The sequence below is a fragment of the Fragaria vesca genome, linkage group LG6, assembly GCF_000184155.1.
Source record: "Fragaria vesca subsp. vesca linkage group LG6, FraVesHawaii_1.0, whole genome shotgun sequence".
In the NCBI taxonomy this organism is placed as follows: Eukaryota; Viridiplantae; Streptophyta; class Magnoliopsida; order Rosales; family Rosaceae; genus Fragaria; species Fragaria vesca.
This window is the reverse complement of record NC_020496.1, coordinates 26,501,971-26,520,296: the sequence shown is the minus strand read 5'-3', so window position 1 is coordinate 26,520,296 and position 18,326 is coordinate 26,501,971. Positions and strand designations below refer to the sequence as shown.

Sequence of the window (18,326 nt, the reverse complement as noted above, 5' to 3'; positions counted from 1 at the left end):
TTACTTACTTACTTACTTACTTACTCTCTCTCTCTCTCTCTCTCTCTCTCTCTCTCTCTCTCTCTCTCTCTCTCTCTCTCTCTCTCTCTCTCTCTCTCTCTCTCATATAGTTTTCAATTCTCGATAGACACATGGCCAGATTTTGTAGATTAAGAATTGAAAGTATGGCATGCTTCCATTTTTCAATTCTTAATTTCTCGAATGAGTTTTGTATAGATTAGAAGGAATTATGCTCATATTAACTTGATAAAAATAATCAAAAGCTTAGTTATTGGGGTATAATGTTATAGGACCATTTGATTTCACTACCTTCAATCGTGGTGGTGGGTCGAATTCCGGTTCTTGAGTCTTGTGTTTTTCAAGATATTCTTCTGGATTAAAATTCCTCAATATATACTTCCACGATATTATTTTTGGCGGATCATTGATTGGATTCGGGCACAATGGCTCCCAGTGGTCACCGTTGATACCACAACGATCACAGCTCATGTAACTAAGCAACTCGATGAGTAAATACTAGCTGGTGGTCACCATTTTCATCGACATAAGATGCCGAAGGAACATAACCATATCCCTTTGGTAAAAGAGGTTTCCTAGTTTTGGCAACAAGAAGCATTTCGTTTTCGTTTCGATCTGATGGTTGGGTTCGTCAAGTATTTCATCTACGAGCGGCGCTTCCCCTTCGATGACCGACATAATCTCTAGCTCATCAGTGGATTTGGTAATTTAGGATTTTGAGATGTGGTTTTAGGCATTATGGATTCGATGTTCTATTTTGTGTAGATTTAGGTAAAATAAGCAGATTCAGTACTCCCTAAATTCTAGGATTCTCTGTTTGGATTTAAGTTGCTTAGATTTGCTTGAATGTCTTATAACCATTAGATGGAGTAAGGATGACATGGTAGTCTTAGATTGTACTTAATCCAAGAGTTAGAAGTCATCTAAGCAACTTAAATCCAAGTAGAGAAGCCAAATTCAAATTCTCTACCTATTTGATTCGTGTTTTGTCTCTAAAACTTTTACCTACTACAACTAGGAGTCGGTACGTACGTGCATGTTTTCTATATATATAACGCCCGGGTTTGGTGTCTAGTGATTTTCGTAATATAGACCAAACCTATTAACCTGGCTAGCCAGAAGAGCTCGATCGATCAAACAAAAAACCTATAGGTTATATTCTATATAGTTTCTGGCCTGCAGATACTGAGCAAACTTTTGTTTAGGTTTAACCTAAAGTATATATGTAGATCTATGGCAGGGAAAACTTGTATGAACGCAAAGGAATGTGGGAGCAATATTGTATTTGACATGGGTAGCATCAGGTGGTCCGAACAACTCCCAGAAGAGATCATGCATTTGTTTCTGGAACGACTATGCATATCAGACTATCTTCATTGTCGTCAGGTTTGCCGTTCATGGCGAAACGCTGTAAGAAGAGCAACTGCCAGCAAATGTTGCCATCATGGCTTGTGCCCGATGGCAAATACGGTTTCAATTTAAGTAACAAGAAGATTGTCAAAGGAAAGCTGAAATCACGTCTATATCAGACGAAGATATGGCAGTGTTGTGTTCGGTCAATTGAGGGGTGGTTGATCGTGGTTAAGCACATAGATGGCGAACATAACAATATAAGCTTCTTGAATCCAGTATCAAGAGCCCGAGTGATGCTACCACCAAGAAGCAAGAGTATTGATATTGAATTCTTCTATAGGAAAGTAGTAGCCTCTACATTACCAACGAGCTCGCAGTGTTTTGTGGCTTGCATTTGTTGGGAGGAAAAGTTGGCTTTTTGTAGACCATTTGATAAGTCCTGGGCGATAATTGATCCGGGGACTAGATTTTCAGATTTAGAGATAATTGAAAGGAAGTTATATGCTACAGATCACAAGTTTATGATGATGTTTAACATAATAATCGAAGATGCCGATGGCAGCGGGGGAGGCAGTCGTCTTAGTTATAGGGCTGAATGGCAAGTCCCGCTTTATCCCCAACCATATTGCTCAAGGGGGATCGATATCTATCCGAGTGTTGTCTACTACTTGGCAAAAAATTCTACATCTGAGGAGTTGTTTATAATTATTCTTAAAGGTAGAACTTTCACTACTCTTGCTGGCTGAGGCAATAGCTCCAACTTTGAAAGACGAGAAACTATAGAAGGAATTCAAGTGTTCAAGCTGGAGTTGATTGATAATGGTGCTCAATGGGCAGAGAGGTCGTCGATCTTGGTGCTCGGATATTGTTCCTAAGCCAAAAAAGTAATGCGTTCATCTACGTCGACAGCAGCAGTGAAACTAAAGCAGTACTTCAAAGAAACTGCATTTGTTTTGCTCTTGATTATCATCTGGGCTCAACCTTGGAAGTGTTTTCCTTGACGGACAACAGTATCAGATCCTATGATATTTCCCCCATAAAGGCTTTCTTATCCGGGTCATTTTGGATCACACCAAATCCTTGGTAGCTTCATTAATTATATTTATATCTTCTAGTGGTTTCTTGTTTTCACAACAGCATTCAGCAGGAACATACAAGAGAGCATTGTAGAGGCAATTTAATAATGATGATGAGACTGACTCACAAACATCACTTTTTCTATTAGTGAGTACAGAAGACATCACAATACAATACAATACAATACAATACAATGCAATACATGTAGTGATACACAAAGGTATTCAAAAATAAAATCACCAAGATCTGTTGCTTTTCTCCTAGGCTTCTTTAGAATTATTACCAATTGCTCGGTACAAATATACAAACATTTCCAATGACACCAACATTACCTAAGATATACTTCATGTTTATGTTGAAGGTCTAAAGATACTCTGATAAGTCTGCTTGATTCTCCAAATCCCAGACAGCAACTTTTCCGTCCAATCCTGTCATCCATCTCAAGGTGTTAGAAACAATGAAAGATGACTTCCTAAAAATAAGGATAGGGTTTTTAAATGAACAACTGGAACCGATTTCATATCAACTTGCTAACCTGATGTACTGAAGCGCATTACTTTAGAACTCCCTGAAGTTCCAAGCGGCACAATACAACTACAGTTACAAGGAAACATGTCATACATTTAACTCCAAAATATAACAGATTCATAGAAGTAACCCTACATCCTCCCTTAGTTGTTGCTCATCCACTCAATTACTTGTCCATGACAGGTAGAGTGGGTGCTTAACGTTTCCATTGGAAGTTGAGATATTAAACAAGGAATGTCTAAGAGAAGAAACAGTGGAAGTACTTGATGCAGTTCTCATGGACAGTTCCTTGTGGTCTTGAATGGTCATTTGTATCATTGTTTAATCCATGTTTTGGTTGGCCATATAGCGTCCGAAATGCTCCAGAAAGCTGTAAGCAAAAGCAAGTGAGAGAAATCCAGCACATACATAATAGAAAAATCAATCCCATATTTGACAAAAACTGAAGTCCACGGTTAAAAACTCCCTATTAATTCCAAGTGTTCCAAATATTTATGTCACAGCAGAGCATAAATACGCTTGTAAGTACTTAGGATTTCCAAAAAGTTGCACATGCTTAACGAAGGACGGAAAACAAATTCACAGACCAACAGAAAGTAGTGCAGTGATTGAGAGCTACCATTAGTCCTATTAGCCCTGCTGCATGTGCTACTATCAGCAGGGCAAAGCAAAAATATTCATGTTCCAACTCAGGACAATGCCATCATTGAACGTTCCTTGTGCTTTGATTTTTCTTATCCAACACGTGCACTTAAATCAAATGTTCATCCCCACCCCATTGGATATGTTCACAGTGAAGTAGATTCATTTTTTTTTAAGAGTGATTTGGAACTCCCCATTTCCATACTTTTTATCCTTGTTCTCATTTTAGCTAAAAGCAGAGAGCCAAAATCATTCCCCACTTCTTTTGATAAGATCAAAATATCCACATTTTTAAGACCCACTACTTTTATCCTTGTTCTCATTTTAGCTAAAAGTAGAGAGCCAAAATCATTCCCCACTTCTTTTGATAAGATCAAAATATCCACATTTTTAAGACCCACTACAGGGAAATGCGAAGCTTGTGTCCCCTCTCTATCTCACACAGCCGCACATGCGGTTACATAAACACACATAATAAACAACCAGGTACCTGTGAACCATATTTTGGAGCTGAAGATGTAATCTTTCTTTCCCCAAGAAATCTGATAAAGCTCCTATAGAGAAAAGAACAAAGTTTATACTTCACTATCATTATTCACATGCCACAGCCCTCAAGCCAAAAATTTACCAACAGTAAAGATATTACCATATTCCTCTTTCATCTGCTGCAAAAACCATGGGGTTGCAATCGAATCCCACGCCAATGACTAGTCTCTCAGACAGAAATAAGACCTGAATTGATTGGCAGTGTTCAGATAGAAAAATTATATATGGAGAAGATATCTATAGTGTCAAAAAGTTAAGAAGAGAGGATGCTGACCCACATCACGGAGAGGCAAATCACGGAATGCAACATTTTGAGCCAAAGGAGAAGGTCCCACCTCATCGACGAAGTAAATCATAGAGTTATGGCCTGTATAGTCAAGACGCAGAAATGATTAGAATAAAGCTAGTAATGCCAGCTAGCAAACTGGTAATTGAAATAATACCTATCAATATATGCTAAACCAAACAGGAGCTTATAATAAATACAGAGGGACGATATGTCTGACCTACATATGCTAAGGTGTTGCCACTTGGTGACCACCTCACACCAAATGCCCAACAAGACGATAGATCAAGCTGAAGTATTAGCTGTTTCACCATAAAAATAAAAGATCAGGTTTGCTTGAAATATCTCATAAAATGCATACATAAAGTAGCTAAAAAACAAATGGCCAGTCCACAGCAGAAGCAAGCTAGGATCTTAACTTATGGCTTGTACAGAGAATCGATACCTTTAAATCGAGAATTAAATTTATATCAGAAAACCAAGCAGGTTAGAATAGAACATTAGTTCTTGAAAATATAATCATCAGAGTTCTGTATGAAATAACAGATCAGTACAAACAAAACAGAAGATAAAACCGTAACTACTGAAGCTTTGTACATCCTATTGCATGCCTTTATTCAAAATAGGCTAAATTTTATTGTTCTTTTCACGAACTAGCTAGACTTTAACATATTTACTATTAAAATACTGTTGCAATATTCATAATGAGAAATTCTATCGAGTCTAAGCCAATAAAGAATAATCATTTAATAAAGAAAAATGGAAGCATCAGGAACAAACTCTTGACATCTATACCAGATTAATTCTGGATATAGAGACACGTTATTAAAAAGAAAAAGAAAAAGAAAAAAATCCACAATAAAATATACGATTTACAAGGATAGATTTTGTACCTCCCCAAACTTTGAATCTGAAGATGAACCTGTTTTTGATTCCCTGGGAATTTGCAACAAGCATTACAGTTATATGTAATGAAATTAGCATAAGAAATGGACTACTGATGATAAATGCAGCTCTAAACCTATGTGTAACATACTTTGCATCGACGACCTTAATATAAGTGGAAAATATTCTGCATTTTCCATCTGTAGATGTTGTTGCAAGAAGAATCTGTAAACAATAAGCAAAATATGAATAGCTAAACATGATAAATGCCTGTATTCTTAGAATCAATAACAAACAAGCAAACAATAATCATTTCCAACGGTTAAATGCCTATACAGAAAGTAAAATAAAAAGAAATAAAGAACAAAAGAGATGTGGCAATACACAACCGACTTTTTCAAGATAAAATAAAAAATAAAAACGCGAGCGCGAGCGCGGCTCTTTCTGCAATGCGCGCAAAAAGGCTAGTATTTATGAAAACAATAACTACCATGGATCTTTCCAAAATAGGTTGGTGCTAATCTATACACATGTAACTATCTACAATAAGCATATGATTGATATGAAACATGTTGTGCTGGAGAATATACGTACATTATTGGGATGCCAAGCAACACTTGTAACAGAAGAGTCATGTCTTTTTCTGATAAGTTTACTGACCCACCTGAAAAAGGTAAAGACTTAACAATAAACCAACAAAAACAATCCAAGTTCAAGCAATTGTACATTAAATGATATTGTACTAATCACCTATCACATGATATGAACAAAAATAAATTACACAACTGCAATAGGTTGATTACCAGTTATTCTCTTGCTCATAGTAGCATATGCAAACAGTTTTTGCCCCGCTTCCGACAGCAAACTTGTTTTCTGAGGATACAGAAAACAGCAATAGTGAATAATATACATTTACATTTGGATTCTTAAGAAGTTATACACAACAAACAATGGGGCATCACCATGAAAGGTGAAACCAAACCAGAAAAAAGGGCAATTTGTGAAACAAGTTGGTCAACACAACTCGTCAAGGGAACTACTGGTGACTATGGTGAATATAAAATACTTACTTCAAAGTTTTTACTACCTGATGGATGTGCATAATTTATTTCCATTGTAATCAATTTCTCAGAAGATGAAAATCAAGTTCTCATATAAATGTAGAATACACAACTTTCGTATAAAATGATGCTTTTGGTATTTCCAATTATGTGATAAAGATACTCTGGACAAGTGCACACATGAGAAAATTTATAAGAGCACAGAGCAACATGAAGCATCAAATTTAGAAAAACTAGCTGATCCTTGCCTTACAATGAAAGCAGACCAATTGTCATTTTCCACAACCCTTCCACTCTCTTCTCTGATTTTTCCTTATTTACCTATTTACTTTTATTTGCACCTTCAGAGGTTGTTCTCTTACATAATTCCCTGAACCAAAAAAAGTGCATAACATACCATCTGGACCATCAAATGATACGACTGGAATACTTATAAATACGTAGTTTAATACATTCAACAGATCATAATTATTACCTTAATAAAAGTTAACATTAATCTTAATGACTGAAAGTTAGACATATATAGTCCAATATCATAATGGTCTTAATCTGGACTCCTCATTGTACATGATGGTGTGGAAGGACATCATGACCCAAAAAGGTGATATATAAGTATAATAAGCCCAGAGTTATAATTGGGTAGTTCATTAAAAACGGTACAGTCCAGAAGATTTCAGATTTAGAAATTGAAGTGCTCCAATACCTTTTGGACTCCACTGAACACACAGTGCAGCACGATTTAGCCGAAGGATAACAAGTGTTGGTACCCACTCTGATCCTTCTAGATTCCAGACATAACTAAACAGAATAGAAAGTTTGCAAAATAGAGATTAATGAATAAAATGGAATGATATAGAAACATATAATTTGTGTGTTCGTGTGTATCTGAGTGAGAGAGAGAGAGAGAGAGAGACCAAATTTCATGTCAATATAGTCATTTCTTATAAATACTACAAAATAAATATATGTCAAACCAGATAGGTACTCACGAATTCCGATCGTGAGATGAAGTAACTATTTTATTTGACCTTGAACTCCAGTCTATCCCCGAAATAATTTGGTCATGCTGTGAATGAACCACCATTATATTAGTTGTGTGTAATGACTTCACAATCAATGACAACAGATATATCAATCAATCCTAAGCAAATACATTAAACTAACCATAGCAAAAGGGTTGAACAATTGGAAATGTTTCAAAAAACGTCGGCATACGACGTACAAAAAGTTCATAAAGCCCGAGGATTGGGCCTTTCGATACAATCAAATAGAAAGCCCCAAAGGGCGCCATATTCTAGGAGCCCAAACTATGTGATTAAATAAACCCTCCTCTATCCATTGCAGGTCAAGGACTACTTCTCCTTCCCCTTCTTCAAACTTCGATTCGTATTTTAGTTTTTTTTATGATAAGAAAACCAATACAATGAAGGGGAAAAGAAGTCCTCTACCATAACTCAAGAACTTAAAGCAAAGTAAAAGAAAAGCAATTAATAGAGAGTAAATACTACAGCATTCCATGCATAAGAGATTGCATGAAGAAACATAAATCATCCCTATACTCAGGCAAAGGGAGTCCCAAAAAGGGATTCATCCTACCGACCCCCCTCTTCATCCCTTGCCCCTCAATATTCCTCTTATCCCTCTTCATCCACAACACCTAAAATGCTGCTAGCATTTATAAGAGACTCTACTAAATAATGTCCTTCAAGCAGGGACCTATATCCTCAATTCCTTATCAAGTATGCAGGCGGAAAAAAAAAAAATACAAAACCCAAACAAAATCATTGTTAAAGAGATCACAAATTTATCAAAACCCAGAATATATACACATCCTCATTTAATTTTAACCTTACCAATTTCACTTTTTGACTACTGATCAGTTATACCAAGGACAAAAAATGGAGACAACAAAACAGTGAAATGAGATGACATTCCATGTAGCCATCAAGTTTGTATCACTTAACTATCACATTACAGGGAGGAAGTGCTTGACATGTCATAGCAATCATCCTGTGACAACTCCAAGTAATCATCCTAATGAGTTATACTACATTTTCACTACTACCACTCCAACTCCTCTCTAACTGTTTTCAACTAAAACTATAGTCCCCAAGTTGCATCTCTCTCAAGTTTGCATTATAATATCACATTATAACCGGATTTCGACAACTATGATTGCAAGCCCATGAGTCTGAAACACAGTACCTTCTGAAGAACATGCAGCTTTTCCCATTTGGATTGCATCAGAGTATAGATGTGAACTTCATTGTTATTTGGACAAAACGCCAGCACTACAAAAACAACATCAAATCACAAAATTTTCAATCAAAATTTGATCTTTAAGCCAATAAACCACATAGTAAATACCCTTCAATTACCAGACACTAGTAAAGCTTCAATCTTTATAGAGCCCAACAATCCAAAATAGAACAGAAAAATATGAGAAACCAAAACCCAGAAACATTACTTGAGCGATCAGGGCTCCAAGCATGGCAAGTGATGCACTCAGCAAAACGGTGCACTTCGACCGCGGCCATTTCTTCACAAAGTTTGGAAGCTTTAAGCAAATTCAGGGGCTGAAAATTTAACTGCGGTGGCTTTGAGGACTAGGGAAATTGGGTTTGAGAGATCTGGAGCTTCAAAGCAGATCCAATGTTTCATTCTCATTCGGTTAAGTTGGCAATGTCACGTGATCGGGGCATGTCTTCGAAACTTTCTAAGTTTTACTATTTACATATTTTCTTTTACTTTTACTTTTTTACTGTGTTCATATATTCCTAGCTGTGAGTATGTAGATATGATGAATTGATAAATTTTGTAGCACATCTTGCCATCTTGGAAGATTGGTTTTATCTGTAGTTTGAAGATTTAGGAGCTCTATTATAAAAATTATAGTTTCAAGATTTGGGGGTTCTAACTTCTAATTATGATGATCTGGTTGTTGGATCCACTCCAGTTTTTCGTTACATTTCTAGTTATCGAGTTGACATAATCATTAAGATTTGGGACTGTTTTGATGTGAATACTCAAAATTTCTAAACCTAAGGGTTGAGTGCTAATCTTGGTCTGATCCCGGATAGGAGTTTTGAGTGTATTCCATTGGAGCTGATAGGAGTAGCATTACGCTTCTTGATGTTGCTTGGCATGCATCTTAGTAGCCTAGCTATCTCAAAATCTCATATTTACGATGTGGAACTGTACCTACACAATTTGCTCATCAGCTTTAACTGCACTCACTCTTGAAGATATAAAGGACTAGGTTGCTAGAAGAAGAGATGGAATATACAAAAGGTTCTTGACTCCTAAAATACTAAATAATGTGTTCATCAGCTTTAACTGAACTGAGGCTCAAAAGATGGCCACTCTCTTCTGATTCGTTGTATGGACTAGAGGTATCGGTACATGGACAGTTGATTGACATGCTTTGAGTGCGGCTTGGATGTTGCCAGAAGTGGTTTCTGATGGCCTTGTACTTGGAATTCACGGCTGAAAAGCCAGGATCAGAAAGAAGGTCTTGGACTTCTGTTCTTCCTTCAAGCATGCTCACAACTTGGGACATTTTAGGCCTTAGAGTAGGAGAGGCATTGGTGCACATGAGAGCAACATTTAGCATCACCATTGTCTCCTCTGATGAATATTCTGAACCCAAGGCTGGATCAACTAACTCCAATAGACTGCCCCTCTCTTGCAGGACATAAGCCTGAAATATAACCAATTTGAGAAAAGTATGGTGAGGAAACTAAAACGAAGAATTGACAACAATTATATGCAAAGGTCGATCATTGAAAATAGTTTTCATATTTTATTGTTTCCCTAAGCTGAATTAATTATTGAAGCAGTGACTGTTGCTAAGAAAATTCATTTCAATATTCTTTCACAAAATCATATTAATATCTGAAGTTTGCAAATTAAGGAATTGCCTGTAAAAAAAACTAGCAATCATAACCGAGGGAAGAAAAAAGAAACAAAATTCAATGTGTTTAGTTACCCAGTCAAGAAGGTAGACAAATTCCTCCTTTGGCCTATAGTTTGTATTGCTCTTTCCACTAACAATTTCTAGTGCAACAACTCCAAAGCTATAGACATCTGCTTTTGAGGTTAAGTAGCCACGCATGGCATACTCAGGAGCCATATAACCACTGCAGAGAAGGGCCAAAGTAAGTGAACAAAGAAAATATTGTTTTGAATCCTTGGTAGTGATGAGGAATTGAATAATAGCATTTGAGTTTCAGTTCAGAGGTTCACCTTAGTTTTCGTTACAACAAAGATCAACTCTTCAATTTTTAAGAAATGTTAGAGTTAATTGTAAATGGACTTACATGGTTCCAGCAATCCGAGTGCTAATGTGCGTGTTACCATCCTCATTAAGTTTTGCCAAGCCAAAATCAGAGATTTTAGCATTGAAATTCTTATCCAGCAACACATTGCTTGTCTTGATATCCCGATGCACTATTCTTATTCTGGATTCTTCATGTAGATAGGCCAAACCTCTAGCAATACCTAGGCAAATGTTCTTCCGAGTAGGCCAGTCCAATTTCAATCTGCAAGTAGGGTCTCTTGCTGTATATGATAAGAAAATTGTCCTACTATCCATCAGAAATACTTAATGTTAAAATGATAATAAAAACCATAAAGATCTTAAACTTCTATTCTCACCGAAAAGAGCACGCGATACACAGTTATTCTCCATGTACTCATAAATTAACAACATCTGGTTTCCTTCAACACAACATCCATACAGCCTCACAAGGTTTGGATGTTGCAAGGCAGAAATCATGCCTATCTCATTTATAAATTCACGATTTCCTTGCTTTGATTTTGAGGAGAGCTGCTTCACTGCAATTACTGTGCCATCTGCTAAAAGACCCTATTAAAAAATTAGAGTACAGTTAGTCTCTGATCTACACCTGCATTCTCAATTGACTGCTAAACAAAACAAACAAAAAAATCGTTTACTCAGATGGAGGAAAAACAGAATATAAAGAAACAAATCATTACCTTGTAGACTGAACCAAAGCCACCCTCCCCAAGTTTGTTTTCTGCATCAAAGTTTTTTGTCGCAGCTTTTATCTGTTTTAAAGTAAATAATCCTGTTTGCAAATCCAAATCTCTGAGCTCTGCTTGGATGTCATTAAGACAAAGTATTAAAATTATTTTGTGTTCATATATAGAGACAACAGTTGGACTGTTCAGACATTGTGTACAAGGTAAAACTTAAAGCATAGTAAATAGAAGAAACTAATTGAGACTTTGACCACAATAGATTTCTACATGTTTCCAACCTTTATCTGCAGCGATCTTTCCTCCTATGTAGCCCTTTCTCCACATGATACCTAAGACCAGAAGCAGAAGCAGAAGTGCTGCAGTTGATGTTCCAATTGATATTATGGCTTTCTTCTTTTTCCCATCATCTGAAGGAACTTCAAAGTCTGCAAAGATGTTCCAATCAAACGAAAAATAAGCTCACCTTAACATGTGTATTCCATTGAAAATTTATACTGAGTTATCAAAAGCATCAACAATGTGTAAAGTTTTAATTCATGAATGATTTCAAGTAGGATATAACAAAGAGGGAGTGTACTTAAAAAGACTTACTAGGATCTACTGATATAGCTGATATGAGAGGACCATAAAATCCTCTATCTGGGATGCCAGTAGTTCCTTTTCCAGCCCAATAAAAATGTATCTTGAGTGTATTACTTGAAACCATCGAAGTGAACGTCTTTATAGTGCTTTTACCAGTACCACCAGCTTCCTTTTCTATATTGAAGTCTTTTAGAACCCGTTTATCCTATATTCAAAGAATAGTACAGGTTAAATTAAATACTTAATCATATAGGATCAAGTTTTGGTTTGTAAATAATGTGGCTTATTTACCTGGATGTACACATCAAAGATACGCTTCCCGAGGCTGTTAAATGTTTTATCATTAGTGAATACAATCTCGGCAAAGTGGAGTTTGACAGTATAATTTCCATTCATGAGACAGAGTCCATAATATGTAAGAGAAATGGCAGATGCGCGTGCTGTTGTGTACAGTTCTGAATCGATAACAGACACATTGGAGAGTGCAGATGTATTGGATTTTATATAGATATCTGCATCAACATCATTATCCATGAAGTTTCCTGTGCTGCTGAAGGCCCATTTCTCACTCGGAGACGAGTAATAGTATGAAGCACCTTTTTGTTCTGTATCAGCTTCATACTTAACCTCACCAATATTTATCTCCCTTCCACCACAGTTAATATGTAAGGAGTGATGTTCTGTTTTCCATCATGACAAATCAAAACATACATATTTGTAAGAAATCTCTTTCAATATGCTATTTGAATAAATTGATGTGTAAATAAATTGAAGTAGATCACACATGTGCAGGTCAGTTTGGAACCACAAGATTTTCTTACTTGCTCCTGAAGGAGGACATGGATAATTTTTTATCAAGCATCTTGCAATTCCACCTCTGTAACAACGAAAAATAGGAATATGATAACAGGATGACAATGGTTGGCACGTTTGATCACTAAAAGAGAAAGCAATTAGATTCTCCTATAGTTCACAATCTTACCTATTATCAGCTGACGAGGAATAGCTCTCTACTAAATTTCTGCAAAAAAATACCAAGCATTGTCTTTATCACACACAACAAAGTGATTGTCTAAGATTTAAGAGGAATATATGTATATAGGATATTTCATACTCACACACTCCCTTTATCACATCCAGTAGGAGGTGAGCTTGAGCCTTCCTCAGTGAAGTTGTTGTAAGAGAGATCCCTGCATATATACCAGTTTTCAACTAATTAATCATACTAAAACAGTAGACTTATAAGTAAAACAGAATAGATGCTGCAGCTTTGTATTTCATACACTGTTTTGATTCGTTTCAAGACCCATCCAGGTATAGTTCCAGTAAGCTTGTTGGCTGTTAAATATCTGAAGTCAAACGATAGTCTCTTTTTGTTAATGAGAGTGAACAAGGTCGTGAAGATGAGAAGTTAAGTAGGACATCTACTCACATGAAATCAGCTTTTTCCAGTTGGTTAAACGATCCTGGTACTTCACCGGTCAGCCCATTATAGCTGAGGTCACTACAGAGATAGCATTTGAATTAGAAGTTTCAAGAGCAATAGGTAAATAACCCTGTTCAAGTTATAAATTGCAAAATGACTGCCTCCTAATGCTTGGATTATCATTTTAGTAAATTAACAATCAATTAAACTGAATTAAGTCATTTATGGAAATACTTACAGGTTTTTCAATTTTGTCATAGTACCAATGTAATGCGGGATTTCTCCATATAATAAGCAGTTCCTCAGTATCCTGTATCACACACTCTTTGAATAAGCTACCTTACTACCAACTTAATTTGTAACTAGTGAAACAAACATATACTTTATGATTCCAACTCACAGTGTTTTCAAGGAAGTCATATCACTCAAAGGCGGGAACGCTGACCCTCGACCTTTTAAGTCAGTTATCCTCCTAAAAGACATTAGACAGGTAGAACCACAACTTCATACTCTTGTACGAAAAAAAAAAGATATATAAGACAATGGAATTACTTACAGATCAGTCAGGTTTGTCAGGGCTGATATACTAGACGGTATAGGACCCTCAAGAAGGCAACCTTGAATTAGCCTATAACATACAAATGACAATCAGTGAAACTATATATCATGCTTGAACTGATAAAAGTACAAAGAGAAGACTTACAATTTTGAAATTTTTGTCCAGTTTCCAATGAATTCAGGTATCTTTCCAGAGAAGTTGTTGTCAGTTATCCTCCTAAAATGAATTCCAGAAACATAACATATCATGCAATCAAGTAAACATCATAGATTTCAAAGATAAACCATCAACATATTTTCAGGAACCTGAAACAGTCTACACAATGTTCATATGCAGATATGAATAGTAAAGTGTTAATTCTGTAGGTTTTGGCATCCCAATGATCTGGTTAGAAGAGGTCAAACAACTTCTTGCCTATTTTGTATATTGCTGTCTTTAGACTAGTTCAACCTGTGTGTTGTTGTGTTATATATGTTGTATGTTGATCACCTTTTATGCAGTCATGAAGTTTTGGTTACTGTATTAGCTATGCCGACAAAAAGCTACGAGATTACCAAGATATGCTTTCTTACATGTCAAGCAAATTAATCAACTTTGCTAGTGCTTGTGGCAGTTCTCCTGTGAATAGATTTGATGATAAAATGCTGCAGAAAAATAATGATTACATCAATGCAGTAACTGCAGATGAAATACAAAAATCTTGGACAAATTTGAATAACTAATTGCAAATGCAGTGATTAGACATTACAGCTTTTCCAATTTGACCAACTTTCCAATTTCCGATGGAATGGGCCCTGAAAAAAGGTTCCCTTCAATGCTCCTGTGAGGAAAATGGTCAAAGAGTATTATTTACTTCTGTTACAGCATCTGGAATGGTGTTTTAAGCCGTGCATAGAGAGCCAAGTGTACTGAATATGAAAAAGACATGCAACCGATTGGCAAACCGCATCGACCAAATACAATTTTTTTTATCTTACTACTTGATTATTGGATATTGAATATTGACTATTGATATGAAAACATTCAAGTACGTATATGTCATGTTGATTTTCACAAATGCACGTACATGAGAGACTCAATTCTCAATCTAGCTCATATTGGCATAAAAACAGAAAAAGGTATTCATATATACTACAATGGGCATCCAGCTGAACCTATATGAGAATTTAAGAAAGAAGAAAACGCATGCATACAAGTTTCTGAGGGTGGTGATACTGGTGAGGACTTTTGGAAATGGACCTGACAATCTGTTCCCCATAAGACCTCTGCAAGATTCAATAGAAAAGCAAGTTATACAATTATTCTTTGATTGGATAATCACTGGCTTAACAATTAATTGAAATGCTTACAGGTCCTCCAACTGCATGATTGCCCATTCAGAAGGTATGGAACCAGTAAGAAGGTTTCTACTCAAATCTCTGGAAAAAGAAGAAGGGGATTTCAAGATTATTGGATGATACTTGGTCTACGAAAAATGCAAAGCAGAAAATATACATTTTAGAATAGGAATGTGTATCAGTTTAGTTTTTCTTACAATTCTTTGAGGTAATGAAGCTTTGCGAACTCTGGTGGCAGTGTACCAGTTAAGTTCTGTGACTTCAAAACTCTGCAATTAAATTGAAAGGAAAAGCCAACTCCATCATTTAATTTCTTTGCAATATAGACTAGAATCAATTTATTATTGATTTTGTCATAACTCAGTTAAGTATAACATTATGAAGAATATCAACGAAGCAGATAGAGAGACAGTGGTGTACAAGCTGACTATGTGGCAAGAGGAATGGTTGTTAAAGCTGCAATCACAAGTTACATTGCTCTCAAAGCTTTTCATCCCATTTACAAAAACTCTCCAGTTCCCTTCTCCTGTGCAAGGATCTATCCCAAAATCCCAGTCTTTCTTCCCCAACTTCTTTGCTATCTCTTTCAATGCATTCACTGTCACATTAAGATTACCCAATAAGGCAACATATATGAACAAAAGGACCTACTTGTCTAATTCTTAGAATTTGGTTCCAGACTAACCCAAGGAATGAATGTAAAATGGTATCCTAATGTGAAGAATCTTGAATATAATAAGAAACCCAATTCAGCTAAGCTGAGTCACTTGTCAATTCTTGACTCAGAATCAACATGATTGACCCAACTGAGCTTTGAAATGATCTCACTCAAGAATGATCGCCATGCATCATGCATGTATTAAAAATCTAAACTTTCTACTCTTTACTATTATACTCTCAGAAAGGGCAAATGGGTGAGTGAAGAATTCGAAGTTGAGAAATTTCTGAATGGGGGGTACCTTCCTGGCTATGAAGCTTTGCTATGGCTGGTTGTCCAAAACTTGCAGGCAAGAAAAATGCAGTGAAAGTGAAGATGAGACATGCAAGAAGCAACCTTGGGAATGAACAATGGTGAGTTCCCATCTGGGCCGGTTAGAGTACTTCTCTCTGTGAATGTGCTATTCTCAAAGCAGCTAGCTCAAAGTGTGAGGCCTCAGTTCCAGCTCAGATTATGAATATCCCAGAGTAGTCTCAAAGAGTAAACTCAGTAAAGATTGCATGTTGTGGTGGGACTCCAAGAGTTTGGACTTGTAGTGTGATTAGTGTTTAGCGTCAAATCAATAATCAATTGCTTCATACTTGTCATTTTCGTAAAAATATATCTATACGTGTGGAAAATGTGGACCTTTGGCAAAGAATATATTCTTTCTGTTCCAGTCAACCCTTCTTTTTTACCTATTGAGAATCAAAAGCACCCTACCATATGATCCATATGAAGTTATGAACGTAACAAATGCAGAATAAGAAAGCTTGTATGAAGTTTCATTATCATAATTCAAATTCACCTAAATTAAATTTGAATGAGCTAGCTCTAAATTATGAGAGTCTTACACACTCGAATTACGATCAATCAGATGCTAATAGTCGGGTTGTGAATTGTGTATGGTGATTACACCTAACCTAATGGCTAAGCTATCTCATATAACTTATATATAGTAGGTTTTATTCCATGTACGATGGACGCATCAACCATAATGAACTGAAAATGTGAAAGGCTAGCGAGGCCTACTTCAAAGTCATAACTAGAGGCGGCTAAGTGTTCACTATCCATATGCTATATTAGTATGTTTTTCAATAATTCGAATCACATATATAGATCGAACAAGATTGCTCTAGTTTGATGGATAAACATTTATAATGTTAGTTCAAAGGGACAACAAGTCATTTGCTAAGTAGCTAGACAGTGTTCAAAGTCGATCTACGCGTTTCAAAGTGTGCAACTTATTTGACCAAAACGAAACAAGAAGACGAAAGTATCTGAGCAAGCTAGTTCTTTCCATACATTATTATCATGGTGATCGACTGTCCTTTCTTTAGTTGTCCTTTTGTAAATGGCTGAGTCGCACTCAAATTGTGGACACAGGAGAAAGGAAGTTTGTGATACTAGAATGAATGAATGAATGAGTGGATGAATGAATATAGACTCTAGAGTATGCATGGGTGCATATAAAGGACGAAAGCGGCTTGTCATCAAGCCTAAGTGCTTGAAAACTGGAGGATGAGAGGATCATTCGAGACTCGAGAGTAGTTCTAATCGGGTTTAGGGTAATCGGTTTGGACTAGATGTTAGTACGTTAGATTCTTACAAGTTACAATCGGTTCATAATCTTCTTAGATTCGTGGGCTCTTAATTTAAATACCTAATACCAAAAAAAAAAAAAATATCAAATAATTGTGATCGTTTAACAACATTGTAATGTTGTCACTGTATCGAAATTGCTCGAAAAGCTGTATGATACTCAAACTAGCAATGTAACCCAAGAAAGCAAATGTTAGGGATCAGCATTGGCATTTATAGCACTTGATCACAACTGGTTAATTAGCTAGAAGAGTAGCAATGCAAAGACGCGTTTGCATTTCACAGCTCATATTCACACATAGATATGGACATGATGATGAACCAATTTGTATACAGATAGAGACAACATTAAAAGCTAACACCCATCTAATTATTATAAGTTGGAAAGTAGCACTAAATTTGAAATTACAGATCTTAAGCCCCTCTATTTTAAAATTGTCTTGTGTTAAATTTATCGAAACGTTGGTGTCACATAATCTATCTATTTCTAACATAGTTTTCAACTCGATCTCAAACATATTGTGAGATTTTGTAGATTACTTAATAAAAGCATCGATTTGTAAATACGCTGCCAATATTTTATAATTCTTTTTTTTTGTAAATTATGTAATTAGAAGGATATTATGCCATAGTAATTTGATAAAAAGTAATTCACAGCTTGGGTACGGTTTCGGGGGTGTCTGTGTGTGTATATATATATATACGATCGTTATCAGGTGCGGA

General features: G+C 36.1%; 2 protein-coding genes across 2 annotated transcripts; both read right to left on the bottom strand.

The window, feature by feature from the left end:
- Window positions 1–2,553: 2,553 nt before the first annotated feature.
- Window positions 2,554–8,975, bottom strand: LOC101300077 (actin-related protein 2/3 complex subunit 1-like). Its single transcript, XM_004303803.1, has 15 exons — window positions 8,864–8,975; window positions 8,602–8,687; window positions 7,386–7,462; window positions 7,100–7,194; window positions 6,139–6,208; window positions 5,930–5,999; window positions 5,487–5,560; window positions 5,344–5,386; window positions 4,671–4,752; window positions 4,443–4,531; window positions 4,265–4,350; window positions 4,109–4,172; window positions 3,240–3,346; window positions 2,984–3,042; window positions 2,554–2,876 (listed from the first exon to the last, which is right to left on the bottom strand). The coding sequence occupies exons 1-15, from the start codon at window positions 8,931–8,933 to the stop codon at window positions 2,812–2,814; spliced, it is 1,137 nt and encodes a 378-aa protein (XP_004303851.1). The 5' UTR covers window positions 8,934–8,975; the 3' UTR covers window positions 2,554–2,811.
- Window positions 8,976–9,706: 731 nt separating this feature from the next.
- LOC101311502 (probable LRR receptor-like serine/threonine-protein kinase At1g07650-like) lies at window positions 9,707–16,434 on the bottom strand. Its single transcript, XM_004305774.1, has 24 exons — window positions 16,264–16,434; window positions 15,725–15,902; window positions 15,502–15,573; window positions 15,317–15,385; window positions 15,161–15,232; window positions 14,716–14,787; window positions 14,540–14,611; window positions 14,112–14,183; window positions 13,965–14,036; window positions 13,809–13,880; window positions 13,647–13,718; window positions 13,415–13,486; window positions 13,266–13,331; window positions 13,101–13,172; window positions 12,965–13,003; window positions 12,804–12,859; window positions 12,274–12,662; window positions 11,992–12,187; window positions 11,679–11,825; window positions 11,395–11,513; window positions 11,053–11,263; window positions 10,716–10,956; window positions 10,385–10,535; window positions 9,707–10,096 (listed from the first exon to the last, which is right to left on the bottom strand). The coding sequence occupies exons 1-24, from the start codon at window positions 16,385–16,387 to the stop codon at window positions 9,707–9,709; spliced, it is 3,096 nt and encodes a 1,031-aa protein (XP_004305822.1). The 5' UTR covers window positions 16,388–16,434.
- Between the last annotated feature and the right edge of the window lie 1,892 nt (window positions 16,435–18,326).